The sequence below is a fragment of the Galeopterus variegatus genome, unplaced genomic scaffold (assembly GCF_000696425.1).
Source record: "Galeopterus variegatus unplaced genomic scaffold, G_variegatus-3.0.2 Scaffold4266, whole genome shotgun sequence".
Classification (NCBI taxonomy): Eukaryota; Metazoa; Chordata; class Mammalia; order Dermoptera; family Cynocephalidae; genus Galeopterus; species Galeopterus variegatus.
In genome coordinates this window covers 64,832-79,661 of record NW_007730377.1, presented here as the reverse complement: position 1 = coordinate 79,661, position 14,830 = coordinate 64,832, and the positions used below count along the sequence as shown (strand labels likewise).

Genomic DNA, 14,830 nt, shown 5'->3' with positions numbered 1-14,830 from the left:
CCTATGGTCACAGTGAATCGCTGTTACACAAGGGATTATTTTAACCCAAGTCTCCAGAGATCCCCCCCCACACACTCTACTACCAATGCCTTTTCAGGGAGAAAAGGAGTCAATGTTAAGACTGCGATGAGAATTAGAGACTACGGGCCTGATTTACAGAATAGCACGTGGTTACAGTCGCCAGGCCCCAAGAATGATGCCATCACAGCACCGTTTACAGAACCATTCTCAGTGGCTGAAACTTAGAAAAGCTAAAGCAGTGCTTTTATAATGAGGATTTTGATTGGCCTTGGCCTACTCTACTGTAAAATTTTCCCACAGCCAGAAAGCCTTTCACAAAGGTCAACCACTTTGGCCCGAAAAGATAACAGCCTCTTAGGCAGTGGTCCTCAACACTGACTCATCTGGGAGCTTAACAAACAATACTAATGCCCAGGTCCATAGTTGGAGATTTTCATTGCTTTGGGGTGGAGCCCAGGCATCAGTATTTTTTAGAGGCTCCCTAGGTGATTCCAATGTGCTGGAAACCACTGCCGGGCTAAGTGGGGTAACTGAGGGGTGAGAGATCAAATATTCAGTTTAACTTCTACTCACAGCACCTATTCTAGAGACGAGTGAGGTAGAAGGGGATAAACTGGGAAGGTAAGTGCGAGAGAGTTAGTTCCAGGGAACCGGCAATCTCCACTGTGGATTCAGGAAAAGCGTCACTGAAAAGGTTCTCTTAAAGAGTAAAGTTCAGTCGAAGCCCACTAGAGACCTACGTCATCGTACCCCATTTTACTGTTGAGAGGACCTCGGTCCAGAGATGGTGAAGAGCGAGCGAGTGAGGTAGAAGGGGATAAACTGGGAAGGTAAGTGCGAGAGAGTTAGTTCCAGGGAATCGGCAATCTCCACTGTGGATTCAGGAAAAGCGTCACTGAAAAGGTTCTCTTAAAGAGTAAAGTTCAGTCGAAGCCCACTAGAGACCCACGTCATCGTACCCCATTTTACTGTTGAGAGGACCTCGGTCCAGAGATGGTGAAGAGCGAGCCTCGCGCGACTCACAGAAGTCGGTGTCCTTTAAACTGAGGTTGAGCCTGGTGGGACGCAGGCTCGGGTGTTCAGCCCGACGTCTGTAAGCGAGGTCTCCAAACCCCGGGATCGAAGCGCGGAGGCTCGCTGGCGGCTTTTCACCTCACGCCTAGCTAGAACCAGGGAGAGGTAACCTCAGCCTGGCGGGCGCCTCCGGGCGAGGGGCGGGGCAGTCTCGTCCCCACCCCCGGGCGTGGGAAAGGCCCCTCCGCCACAGTCGACGGCGCTGCCTTGACGTCACTTCCGCGCGCCGCCTAAGCGTCAGAGTCGGGCGAGGGCCGTGGCTGTGCGGTTTGTTCGTGAAGTTTGGACTTGGGTGCTCTTGGTGAGCCATGGAGAGTGACTTTTATCTGCGTTACTACGTGGGTCACAAGGGCAAGTTCGGCCACGAGTTCCTGGAGTTTGAGTTCCGACCTGACGGTAAGAGTGGCCTCCCGCCCTCCGGGAGCGGGAACTTGGCCTGGGGGCGGGCGAGTGGGGAAGCCTGGGGTCTGAATGGGCGGGGTACAAGAGGGGGGAGGGACAGAGACCTGTGCAGCGCGGGTCTGAAAGGAACGCTCCTGTGTCCGCCCCACTGTTTCTTTCTGTCCATGTGCAGGGGCTTCTGTTTAGTGACATTGTTGACCAGAGTGCTTTCATTCATCCAACACTGATTGAACGCTCACTTTGTGCGAGACTCTGTTCCACTCTCTGGGGATACAGCAGCGAAGATAGACAAGCTTTCCCTGTCACGAAACTTGTGTTTTAGTGTTGGAAGAGAGATCATAAACCAAAAAGATGAGTCCAGGTAGTGATGAGTGGTCAGAAAATAAAAGAAAATGATGGAATAATTGCCGGATGAGCTGATTTTAGACAAGGTGGCTATTAGAGAGCTCTCTGAAGAGAAGATAAATGAACTGACGCCTAATTGACAAAAAGGAGCCAGCCTTGTGAAGTTCAGGAAGAAGAGCATTCTACACAGAGGAAGTAGTGTTAAGGTCGTAGGAATGAGCTAGGCATGTTTCAGGTGGCCAGTGTGGCTGAAGAGTAGTGAGCGCCAGGGAAAATAGTGGAATGATGATGGATAGGCAGGTAGGGGCCACACCATGTAGGTCTTTATAGGTCACGGTAAAGAGTTTGGATTTTAGTCTAAGTGCAGCAGGAAGCAATAGGAAAGTTTTAAGCAGAGAAGAGATCCTGTCTGTTCTTGAAAAAGTGTCTTAGCTTTGGGGTGCAGAATGGGCAAGAGTGGAAATAGGGCTACTAATTAGGAGATAGTTACATTTTTCAAGACAAAAGGGATGTTGGCTGGGACTAGGGTGATAGTAGAAGTGGAGAGAAGGAATTAGGATACCGTTGGAGGCAGAACCAATTGGGCTTTGCTGACTGATAAGATTTGGGGAGGGGCACTGTGGTGAAGGAAAGAAGAATCAAAGATGACAGAAAACTTCCACTTGATAGAGGATACAAAAATGCATCTGACAAGCCCCAACTGTGAGGGAGACAGATTTGTAAACAAACAGTGACAAGACGGTGTTTTGGGTGTTGTGATAGAAGGGTGCAGAAGGGACTTGGATCAGAGAAGAGGCACTTTACCCAGTCTGAGGGTCAGAGAAGGCTTTCTGCATAAAATGACTTGGCAGTCATTTATGCAGGAAACGTTTGCAATAATGTGTGGGAGTTGGTTAGCAGACCAAGAAGAGTCAAGAAGGCATTTTGGATGGCATTAATATAGCAAAGAAGCTGACAACCAAAAAGTGCATGGGATGTTTCAGGCAGAAATCAAATTGTTTGACTCCAGTTGCATGAGAGAGGAATATTGAAGGAGTGAGGGCTGGAAAGGCAGGCAGGGGCTTAGCTTTGCTGTGTGCCATGCTGAAGAGTTTAGATATTATCAGTAAGGCAGTTAGAAGCCATTGACAGTATCAGTAAGCTGATCAGATGGGTCTGCTACCACACCACCTTGTTTACTTTGTACAGAATGAACTGAAAGAGAAGAGACTTAAGGCAGAGAAACAGTGCAGAGACTGCCGGAATAAATTAATTTGGCTCCTTTTACATGTGTGTCTTCTACAGGGGAAAAATCATGTCTTCTATTTCCTTTTATCTTCTTCATCCCCATCATATACCTATTGGATGCACACATGCACAAAGGGCCTTTGTGCTCAGTGATAAAAGTACAACTTTTCCATCACAGAAGTAGATCAGAGTGCTACACAGGCACATGATAATATATGTAAACAGTGTCCTACAGTTTTCAAAATGCTTTCACAACTTGTTTGAGCCTTGTTTGAGTAAATTATCAATTACTATCCCTGTTTTCAACTGAGGACATTAACCTGCAGAATTGTGATTTGCCAGAGTTACAAAAGAGCCTTCCTGTGTTCTTTTACTACACCTGAGCTGCCTTTTGCAAGAACCGTAGTTCAGTTTCAGCTGTAGTTTTGGCTGTGAAGCTGTTTAATAACTTAAAGTGAAGAACTGAAAAAACAAGTATTGTTGAAACACCAATGGTGTCAATAGTAAATCTGTTAGACACTTTAAAGAGTAAGTTAGGATACATTTTAGGCAACAGCTGATAGTCTTAGTAGGCTAATGATGCTTTATTCATATGGTTTTATTGTATATTGAATTTGTTTTTCTGCCCCTCATAGGGAAATTGAGATATGCCAACAACAGCAATTACAAAAATGATGTCATGATCAGAAAAGAGGTATGAGCCTTCTAAGAGCCCTTGATTCACTACATTTCAGCCTTTTGTATTGTTTTTGTTCTTTCTAGTAGTACTGAAAGATAAAGAATAGGGAAGTAGACACATGGCTGTAGACAGCTTCTAGATTATTTCTCAAGTCTTCTTTTAGTTTGTATTTTCTCTTACAATGCTGAATCAATTACTGATAACCATATGAAGTCTGGCATGTCTTGGTTTTAACCCTGAATCTGCTGCTTACTAACCATGTGATCTTGGGCAAGTTCCCTGGCCGAAGTTGGTAAGTCTGTTTCTTCATCTGTTGAAACAGGGATAATAAAGCCCACCTGCCCTGCTGTGAGTTAAATATGTCCCCCCAAAATTCGTGTATTGGAAACTTGATCCCCACTGTAACAGTGTTAAGAGTGTGGGAAATCAGACCATGACAGTGTTGAAAAGTGGGGCCTTTAAGAGGTTATTGGCTCCTAAGGATTATGCTCTCATGAATGGATTAATCTATAATGGAGTAGTATGAAAATATATTGACTGTGAAGACATTTTCAAATGTGACAAAGTAGTTCAAAAGAAAGACTGGCTTTGATGAAGTGGCCTTAATAGTGTGGTAGAAATCACAGCATAATGGAGCACATGGACTTTACGAGGCAGGCATAGGTCTGAATTCCCATTGTATCTCTTACTAGCAGGGGAGACATTGAACAGGTCCCAAATTAATATCTGGGCCTTCATTTTCTTACCTTTCTTGTTAAAGGGGATATAATACCCCATCTCCTGGGCTTATAATCGGGGTTAAATAAGATCATATAGGGCCGGCCCGGTGGCGCACTGCTACAGTGCGCCGCTTCGCTCCCGCGGATCCCACATACAGACCGGCCGCTCACTGGCTGAGCGAGGTGCGGGCGCAACACCGAGGGTTGCGATCCCGTTGCCGGTCCCAGTCCGGTACGGGTGCGACACTGAGGGTTGCAATCCGTTGCCGGTCACGAAAAAAGACAAAAAGAAAAAAAAAAAAAAAAAGATCATATACGTAAAATACCTAGTGCCATGCCTGCCATTTAACATGCATTCAATGTTAACTGCTTTCCTATGCAGATTCCCTTTCTCATTCAGATGCAAATTAAACAGCTCTCTCCATTGAGTGTTATGTACCAGAGAATATACCAAGCACTTAAAGTATAACATAGGTAATTGTATGGTGGCACTTGAGAGTGGGGGTGTATTAACCCATTATTCTGCTTATAATGGAATATCTAAAACTGGGTAATGTACAAAGAAATGAAATTTATTTCTTACAGTTTTGGAGGCCAGGAAGTCCACAGTCCAGAGGGGTGCATCTGGTTGAGGGACTTCTGGGTGGGAACTCTCTACAGGGTCCCATGGCAACACAGGGCATCCGCATGGTGAGGACAGCAGGAGCTCTCCTTATAAAGCCACTAGTCCACACCCATTATAACTTAATTGGGAATCAATTTTATGATTATCCACACTTGTCAGCATCCTCATCTCTTTTTGATGAGATTAGTATACAGCATGTATCTGCTCGTCAGAAGTATGTTATCTAGTTAAGAATAACCAGGGTGTGGGTATCTCAGTCAGCTTTGTGCTGTTATAACAAAGTATCTGAGACTAGGTAATTTATAATCAATAGAAACTTATTTCTCTTTTTCTGGAGGCTAGGAAGCCCAAGATCAAGTTGCTGACGAGTTCAGTGTCTGGTGAGGGCCCAGTCTCTGCTTCCAAGATAGCGCCTTGTGACTATATCCTCAGGAGGGGACAAATGTTGTGTCCTTACATCATGGTAGAGCAAAAGAGCAAAAAGGGGGCAGCTAGTTCCCTTGAGTCCTTTTATAAGGCACTAAACTTATGGATGAGGGCAGAGCCTTCATGGCCTCATCACCTCCAAAAGGCCTTGTCTCTTAATACTGCTGCAACAGTGATATGTTTCAGCATGAATTTTAGAGGGGAGACAAATGTTGAAATCATACCAGGGGCATTCACAGATCTTCTGTTTTGAGTTCAGGTATGAGCTGGGTATGGGGGCAGGGAGAAGGCCCATGTGAATAGGATGTGCCAAGAGGTAACAACCAGATGGGGGACTGAGGTGTAGTCACTGAGTACTTATGTCCCTGTCCCTGTCCCTCTTCAGCATGCCAAGGTCAAGTATGAATGTCTTCCCACCTACAGAGGTACCAGAAATAAGATTTCAGGAGTGGTTGTTTTTATCTTTCATCACTATCTGAGTCAGAGCACTGGTCGGGGATACAACTTAAATTCCGTTTTTTAATTTGCTTTCAGGCTTATGTCCATAAAAGCGTGATGGAGGAACTGAAGAGAATAATTGATGACAGTGAAATTACCAAAGAGGATGATGCTTTGTGGCCTCCTCCTGACCGAGTGGGCCGGCAAGTGAGTGTTTTATAGATGATCCTGTAGTACAGAAATCTTACAAATAAGATGAGGTTTACTACTCTGCATATATTATTGAATTCACTTGTGTGTGTGTGCGTGTGTGTTTGTGTTACTGAGCCCTGCCCAAAGCAGATTACTATCACCTTGGTCTAAGGAAACATTCCATAAGGAAAAACAAAAGGAGCAAGTGGAGTTGCTGACCACCTAGAGCCCAGCCCTAATTTCTTCTTGTGATCCTCCCCTCTTCTCAAAGCTTTTGCTGCCCGTATCACTGAGTAACTACTATGAACAAAGTATCATGGGGATACTACATTCTAGTGGAAGGAAAATCTTATAAGCAACTATGTATCTGTATTTAAATCCATCACTTATATGGTCATTCTTAAGACCATTTTGGTAATTAAAAAATAAAAGCCCCTGTCAATTGACTGAATTAGCAGAAAAGATATTTCCACCTCAACTGGTACCATCCTAATCCAGATTTCTAATTGATTTCTTTGTTTCTCCTCTTGTCCTATGCAGTCCATTTTTCCATCCTGAAGCCAGTGTGATCTTTAATAACATAAATGTGTCTATGTATTCTACTGATTTAAACTCTCCAATAGCTTCCCACTGCACTTAAAAACAATCCCAACTCCCACCTTATCTTCTACCACTCTCATAGTCTCTCACTGTGTTCAAACCTTACTAGCCTTATTTCTGTTCCTAGACACACCTACGTTGTTCTTATTAGGGCCTTTGTTCTTGCCACATTCTGCTGAGAATATTTTTCTTTAACTCTGTACAAGACTGTCTTTATTATTGAGGTCTTCAAATGTCACTTCCTCAGTGATGTCTTGCCTGTCCATCATTTTAAAAAATAAGATCTGTTGTATTGTCTTCATAGCATTTATCATTGTCTAAAATTGTCTTATTTGCTTTTCTTTACTTACTTGTCTCCCTTCATCCTTCACCACAACAGACACAGACACAGAAGCAAGCTCCTTCAGTAGAGGGATTTACCAATTTTTTTTTCACTCTATATCTCTAGTGACTAAAATAGTGCCAGTATATACTAAAAGTTCAATAATAATTATATTTATTAAATTAATATGAAAACCCATTTAAACTCATTCCTAATTAACCTCAAAATGATAGCCCAACTTTTGAAGAAGAGGTTAAAAAAAAAAAAAATTCCTTAGTATTTACTAAAGTTAACTTTTTAATTTATATCCAGGGGATCTCAATAATATATATGTATTTTGCTTTACCATTTATAAAATTTTAGCTCTGTTAACTCATTCAACCATCAGAACAGTCCTGGGAAGAGGGCAGGATGTATTCCTTTATACTAGCAATAACCTATTAGATAGTGTCCCATTCATAGTAGCAACAAAAGCTATAAAGAAGAGAGTCCCTGCAGCACTGCCCCAGAGCGCAGCACAGTGCGCAAGTGGACAGGCCTGGTGGCTGGACCAGCCCCGCATGCTCCCTGCCACCCTTTATGAGTGCAGCCCATTGCAGTCCAGGTGCACCTGCAGCTCACACTGTGCGCCCCAAGCATGAGCTTCCTGCAGCCCTGGCAGCCTCCGATGCCATGCACAGCTTGCAGGACACCACATTCACCAAGATCTCTGGATGACCTGCCCTACCATACCACCAATGCCTTGCTCAGAAAGTACTTCAAGGGCTTTGAGGACATCAAGGAGGCCATGGTCATCACCAGCCACCAGACAGGCAAGTCCCATGGCTACGGCTTCATGACCATGGCCAACCAGGTGGCAGCTGAGAGGGCTTGCAAAGACCCCAACCCCATCATTGATGGCGACAAGGCCAACATGAACCTGGCATATTTGGGTGCCAAATCTCAGAGCCTCCAGATGGGCTTTGATGTCGGGGTGCAGCAGCTACATCCCACCTTAATCCAGTGGACTTATGGACTGACTCCCCACAACATCTACCCACAAGCTATTGTCTAGCCCAGTGTGGTGATCCTGGCTGCCCCAATCCCATCGCTGTCCCTGCCCTACATTGAATACACACTGGACACCTACACCCAGTACCCACTGGCCACCTATGACTGATACCTGCCACAACCGCCAGCTTTGTGGGCTACAGGTACCCCAACACCGTGCGGCAGGCCCTTGGCTGCAGCCCCCATAGGCACCACCTTTGTGTGGTACCAGGTGCCACAGCTGCAGCCTGACAGGATGCAGTGAGCTGCATCCTACAGGGACCGTGACAGTGTCACCCACACAGCAGACAGACCCACTGAGCCACGACAGGCCAGCAGCGGGTCTGGCTGAGCTTCAGGGCCACTGGAACCTGTGCCTCTGAAGACCAAGAGACTGCTTCTCTTTAAATCTAGATCCCATCATGTCTTAAGGAAGGACTTTAGGAACAAAGAATGACTGAGAAGCTATTTAAAGATACAAACCCAAATTCCTTGCACACCCAGCAGCTTTTTTTCTCACCTTCTCCTGCCCTGTCCACACTACAGATGCTCACAGGCCTGTCCCCACCACAACCACCTGGTGGGGCTGTCCTGGACCCTCTGAGACCCCAGCCACCCTCCGGGCTGTGCACAGACTTTGTCCCCAGCAGAGATGCCTTACTCAAGGGAAAACTAAAAGATAAGCAAACTGACTTTATTGTAACTCCTTCCGCACAAGCTGTGAGCTGCAGTCAGAGGTGTGTGGGGAAACATCCTCTGTGTTGAATTCTCATTTTCTAAGTTATTACATGTGGGTGGCTTCCTCAAGCCCCACCAGAGCTCCCAGATGCAAGAAGGCCACCAGCAATAGGGGGAGCCGGCCTGATTTCTTTCAGTCAAAGCACTGCAACTTTTTTCTTACTGTAATTGTTTTGCTACAAAGATAATTTCAGTCTGTTTTTTCAACAAGATCACCATCACCAAGAGTCCAGAACCTATTTTTGATTTCAAGAGACTTGTTTTTGTTGATGGATCCACCCACGGAGATGATGACGTATTTCTATATAATAAAGTGTCTGCTGCTTTGCAGGCTGGGAGCCCCTCAGGGTGGGCCCACCTGGGGCAACTCTCTGATAAGGCCTGCCTGGGTGGGCACAGGGTGTCTGGTGGCAATGGAGGGCTGTCTCAGGTCTTTCACAGTGACACTGTGATGCTTGTCTGCTCCCCACATCCCCTCTCCCTCACCACCATGGAAGGGCAGAGGGAGCAGGGCCCAAGGCATTGCTGCTGCTCTGGGTTGAGACCACATAGGCTCCCAACCCTTGGGGTGGGGGATGCTCAGTCCTGCAGTATCGTGTGCCCCCACCCCCTCTCCCTCCTGTTGCCATCTGCTGTATACCAGCCTGAGACATCCCTGCCTTCCTTAGGGGGTTGGTAGAAAGGGGAAGATGAGAAGATCTAAAGTGACCAGGCTCCTATGGGGGCATTTGGGAGGTTGTGAGGGTCTGGAGGAGGTGGATGAGGTGAGGAGGGGCATCCTGCAGAGGGAGTTGGGGGCTGCTCAGCTTAGCTGGGGGTTGATGTATTTAGCTTAAATTAGATGTGTTTGTTGATAGTTGATCCCCTGTTATTTAAATCCATATTTCCTCTCTGACAGTCATTGAAATGTCCCATTCAGAGCTGTTTGTTCACCTGTGTGGTATGAACTAGTTCGTATAACTTCGTATAATGTATGCTATACGAAGTTATTACGGTGTTCCTTCGGACCTACCTCAGGGAGCTGAGTGGACAAGTGGCACTCATAGTGCAGAGTCAAGGCCCAGAAAATAAAAGTAGATAATATAATAATAATATTTTTATTAGAATGTTCTGGTTATAAAAATAAAACTTGTTTTCTTTAAAGAAAAAAAGTTAAAAAGAACTTAGGAATGGGAGAGGGAGGGAGGGGGTTTGGGGAATGATAGGTAAAGGGTAGAAAGAAAAATCACAATTTGTAATAATGAATATGCTAAGAATAAATAATAATAATTTTAAAAAACATTTTTAAAGAAAACTACAATTTAAATAAAAACAGGAATAAATTTGACAAGTTGTACAAAACTTATGGAAAGGGCTTTATAGAAGGACATAAAAAATATGTATTATTTTTATGGATGGGAAGATTCATTATCATAAAGATGTCAATTTTCGCCAGTCATTTATAAATTAATTCCATTTCAAATAAAAATCACAGCAGGATTTTTTTCCCTAGAATCTAACAGGATGAGCATTAAATTCATGGAAGATCAAAGGGGCAGGAGTAGCCAGGATAACATTGAACATTTCTTGTAAAGCTATAGTCATTTGGTATTGCCTCAGAAATTGATAACTAAACCGGTGGAACAGAATAGACAGTCCAGAAAAAAACCCATGAGTATATGGGCACTTGGAACAGTACACAACAGAGGTGCACTTTCAAATTAATGGGAAAAGGATGGCTTGTTTAATAAATTGTAGCAGGACAATTGGCAGTAATATGTCTGGAGTTTTAAAAATTAGACCATTTATATAAATAAAGCAAAAAATTTAAATACAGTATATAGACTATCTTTTATTTCTGGGTAGAGAAGGAGTTTTTTAAACTCCTCAAGGGAAAAGACATACAGTTTGACTTCTTTAAATTTAAAACTTCTGTTTGACTAAAGACGTTAAGATAAAGTTGAAAGATAAACCACAGACTGGAAAAAGATATTTGCAAAATTTATAACTGGCAAGAGGCTTCTCTCCAGAATATACAAATTAATAAAACTACAGAACTATAAATTTAAAAAAAGACAGCCCAGTGGTAGAATGTGCAAAAGTGTTATAAATAGACAATTTACAGAATCAAATAAGTGGGCAGTAAACATCAAAATATTTACAGCTTCATTTGTAAAATGAAAATTAGGACAACAGTGAGATACCAGTTCAGACCCATTAGAATAACAGCAAAACCCACCAAGTTTAAAAAAGGGTAAGAGAAAAAGGGGGTTCGTATACTACTGGTGGGAATAAAATTAGTGCAACACTTTAGGGAGCAATTTGGTAATATCTGGCAGAGTTGAAAATATTTATATCCGGGCTGGCCCGGTGGCGCACTGCTATAGTGCGCCGCTTGGGAAGTGCGGTGGCGCTCCCGCCGAGGGTTCGGATCCCACATACAGACCGGCCACTCACTGGCTGAGCGAGGGGCGGGAGCAACACCGAGGGTTGCGATCCCGTGGCCGGTCCCGGCCCGGTACGGGCACGACACTGAGGGTTGCGATCCGTTGCCGGTCACGAAAAAGACAAAAAGGAAAAAAAAAAAAAGAAAATATTTATATCCTACTTCTAGGAATTTTCCTAGAGACATTTTTACATACAAGGAGATGCATAGAAGAATATTCTTGCCACATAGTAACAAAAATTGGGAACTTAAGCCTGCTTCAGTAGGGAAATGGAATACTCTAAACCATTTAAAACTAATGCACTAGATCTACATAACATGGAAAAATCTCAACAATGTTGAATGAAAAAAGCAAAAAGCTACATATAGTATGACCATTTGTGTAAGTTTTAAAAACATACTACCAAATCTGAAAACGGGTGGAAAGATTACACCCCTATTTTGGAGAATGCAGAAAGAATAGGATTGGAGGTGGACATAAACTTTGTAATATTTTATTTCTTTTTAAAAAAACTAACACAAGTATGACAAAATGTTTACTTTTTTATTTTGTCTTTTTTGTGACCGGTAAGTGGTTCGCAACCCTTGGCTTGGTGTCGCCTGCACTGCGCTCAGCCAGTGAGCGCACCGGCCATCCCCATATAGGATCTGAACCCGTGTCGGGAGCGCCGCTGCGCTCCCAGCGCTGCACTCTCCCGAGTGCGCCACGGGGTCAGCCCAAAATGTTTACATTTTACAAATCTGAGTGTTGGGAACATTAATTTCATAGTTTTCATTTTCTGTCTAATTTTTTTTCATAATCGAAAAAATACAAATTAAAAAGAAAAAAAGGAAGAAAAAAATAAGTAGGACTCACTAGAACGTAAGTTCCACAAGGACAGAGATCTTTGGTTTGTTTGATTGTACTGATCTGTCCCAAGCACTAAAAATGATACTTGGCACATAGGCGCCCCATAGATATTTTCTGAAGGTTTATGGTACTTGTATCACTATTTAGAAACTGCAACTCAGGTCATACAGCTAGTAAGTGTCAAAGCTGGGGTCAAACCCAAGGTGTGGACAGTTTTCCTTGTCCCTTATTTCCCAGAAAGGTTAGATCCTTTGGTTACAATGTGGAGTACCATAGATCCACCTATGTTACTCCACATTGTTAACAATGAAAACTCACACAAAATACTATGCAAATTCTTACATATTTCAGAAATGTGGAGCACTGAGGACACTACTTTAACAGTGTGAGCTTCTCAAGGGCTAAACCAGTATTTATCTCTTTGTTTCTAGTGCCCAGCACAGTTTAGTGCTCGAAGTGAACTGCCCTTGTCTACATAGCCGTCTGTAGTAGTTTGTGCGATTTGGCAGATGATGAACCCTTCTCCTGTTTGTTGATGAATAATCCAATTCTGCTTGACTTAGATTTTTTAAATGTTCCTAGGAGCTTGAAATCGTCATTGGAGATGAACACATTTCTTTCACCACATCAAAAATTGGTTCCCTTATCGATGTCAATCAATCCAAGTAAGTGTACTTGATCCTTATATCCAGTTGTATCTGTTTTGGAGTAGATGAATAAGAAACACTTAACAAATTGGGACCATTATGGGAAGATCTGGTACAAATACAAGACAGAGGTAGGCAGCTTTGTCCCCCTCATTAGGGAGAGACTCCAAGTTATTTTTGAAGGCTTGCTCCTGTTACTTTTGGTATTTCATTTAATCATTGCTACTAAGAGCTTCTCAGTGACACATGCGCGTGAGCACACACAGAATAATACATAGGAGCAGTCACAACAAAAAATGAAATATGTCAAAACTAGTGCTCAGGATAAACTGTAGAGTCACTGAGTCTGAACAGCTTTCTCAGTGTTGAACATTCAGACTAGCACATCTTAAAGTCTGACTTCAGTGAAACATGAAATTTTTTAGGCTCCAAATTTTATTTATTTATTTTTTGGCAGTTGGTGGGTATGCGGACCCCAAACTCTTGACCTTGGTGTTACAAGGCTGCGCTCTAACCAACTAGACTAACTGGCCAGCCCTTAGGCTCTAAATTTTTAAGTCCATGTTGTCAGTGGGGCAAATTATAAAGTTGAGACTTGACTTTATATGCTACAAAGAGTCCTTGGAATTTGGCAACCTCTTTAGCCCTTGTGCTTGGAGGATTTGGGATTAGATATGGCTCACTTTGAGTAAACATCAGGCATATTTGTCTTCCTTTGGACAGTCTCCTTGTTCTTAGCCAGTGATGCCACAGTAATCTTCAACCTCTTGGTCCTAACCTAGTACTACTACTTTTTCAAAAAGTTTTCCTAATTCTGAAAGTAATATATGCTCATTGTAGAAAATATAGGAAATGTAGAAAAGTAGAAAGGGAAAAATCACCCGTAAGCTTATGAGTTAGATAACCATTGTTAATATCTTCAAGTATTTCTTTTTAGTCTTTTTTTCTGTGCATTAAAAAATGTACAGTTTTTTAAAAGCACAAACAATATAACAGCTCAACAATCTGTTATTTTATTCATTATTTTTTCATGCAATAATATGATGTAAGCATTTCTCCAATTAAGAAAAAAACTCAACATATTTAAATGACCTCATAATAGTCCATTTAAATATATAGCCTTTTCCTTCTTTTTGGATATTTGGTTGTTCAAAGTTTTAATGCTGTAAATAACTTTATAAGGAATATTTTGGCAGATAAATAATGGAGGTTAAATGATATTTTTTTGCCAGTTTTTCTTGATTTTTTAAACATTGTTTTTTCCTCTTGAATTTTAGGGATCCAGAAGGCTTACGAGTATTTTATTATCTTGTCCAGGACCTGAAGTGTTTGGTCTTCAGTCTTATTGGATTACATTTCAAGATTAAACCAATCTAGATTGAATATTGGTGTGGACATGAGAGGGATAGTTGTTTTTAATTACCATTATCAGGAAATTTTTGTGTATATCAGGGCAATTTTTTTTATAAACTATAAATGACTGTGTTTAATAAATACGTGAAAAAATCCAATTTTTATTATTTTGTAAAGACCTGAACATGTGAACTCTTCTCAATTACTTTGCAAAACACGAACATCCTATGTGAGGAAGTATTGCCAAAAGAAATTGAGTCTAATCAACTCTAGATATAACTACCCTTTTACAGGAAATAAAAGAATAGAGAAACACGTTTTTAAAAATATAATGGCGGGCCGGCCCGGTGGCGCACTGTTACAGTGCGCTGCTTGGGAGCACGGAGGCGCTCCCGCCGAGGGTTCGGATCCCACATACAGACCGGTTCCCGCTCACTGGCTGAGCGAGGTGCGGGCGCGACACTGAGGGTTGCGATCCCGTTGCCAGTCCCGGTCCGGTACGGGCGCGACACTGAGGGTTGCGATCCGTTGCCGGACATGAAAAAAGACAAAAAGGTAAAAATATAATGGGAATCCAATCAGCAATAGCCAGAGGACAATATTCCAGGACAAAGAGACAATATTCCAGGACAATACTCCAGGACAAATTTTTTCAACCAATAAATTATAAGGGTAACAACAGAAATGGAGTGGGAACCTATAAAGGAGATTTAAGAGA

General features: G+C 42.7%; 1 protein-coding gene and 1 pseudogene across 1 annotated transcript; both read left to right on the top strand.

Annotated features, from left to right (window-relative positions):
• The first annotated feature begins 1,274 nt into the window (after nucleotides 1-1,274).
• On the top strand, nucleotides 1,275-14,270 carry MAGOH (mago-nashi homolog, proliferation-associated (Drosophila)). Its single transcript, XM_008587172.1, has 5 exons — nucleotides 1,275-1,491; nucleotides 3,705-3,763; nucleotides 6,053-6,163; nucleotides 12,695-12,777; nucleotides 14,037-14,270. The coding sequence occupies exons 1-5, from the start codon at nucleotides 1,404-1,406 to the stop codon at nucleotides 14,134-14,136; spliced, it is 441 nt and encodes a 146-aa protein (XP_008585394.1). The 5' UTR covers nucleotides 1,275-1,403; the 3' UTR covers nucleotides 14,137-14,270.
• Nucleotides 7,731-8,364, top strand: LOC103602731 (annotated as a pseudogene).
• Nucleotides 14,271-14,830: the final 560 nt, after the last annotated feature.

Excerpts from the sequence above, each read along its gene's own strand:
- MAGOH (XM_008587172.1), top strand. The coding sequence starts at position 1,404 with ATGGAGAGTGACTTTTATCTGCGTTACTACGTGGGTCACAAGGGCAAG. Across the intron at positions 1,492-3,704 it reads GTTTGAGTTCCGACCTGACG|GGAAATTGAGATATGCCAAC; the intron begins GTAAGAGTGGCC and ends TGCCCCTCATAG. Across the intron at positions 6,164-12,694 it reads CTGACCGAGTGGGCCGGCAA|GAGCTTGAAATCGTCATTGG; the intron begins GTGAGTGTTTTA and ends AAATGTTCCTAG.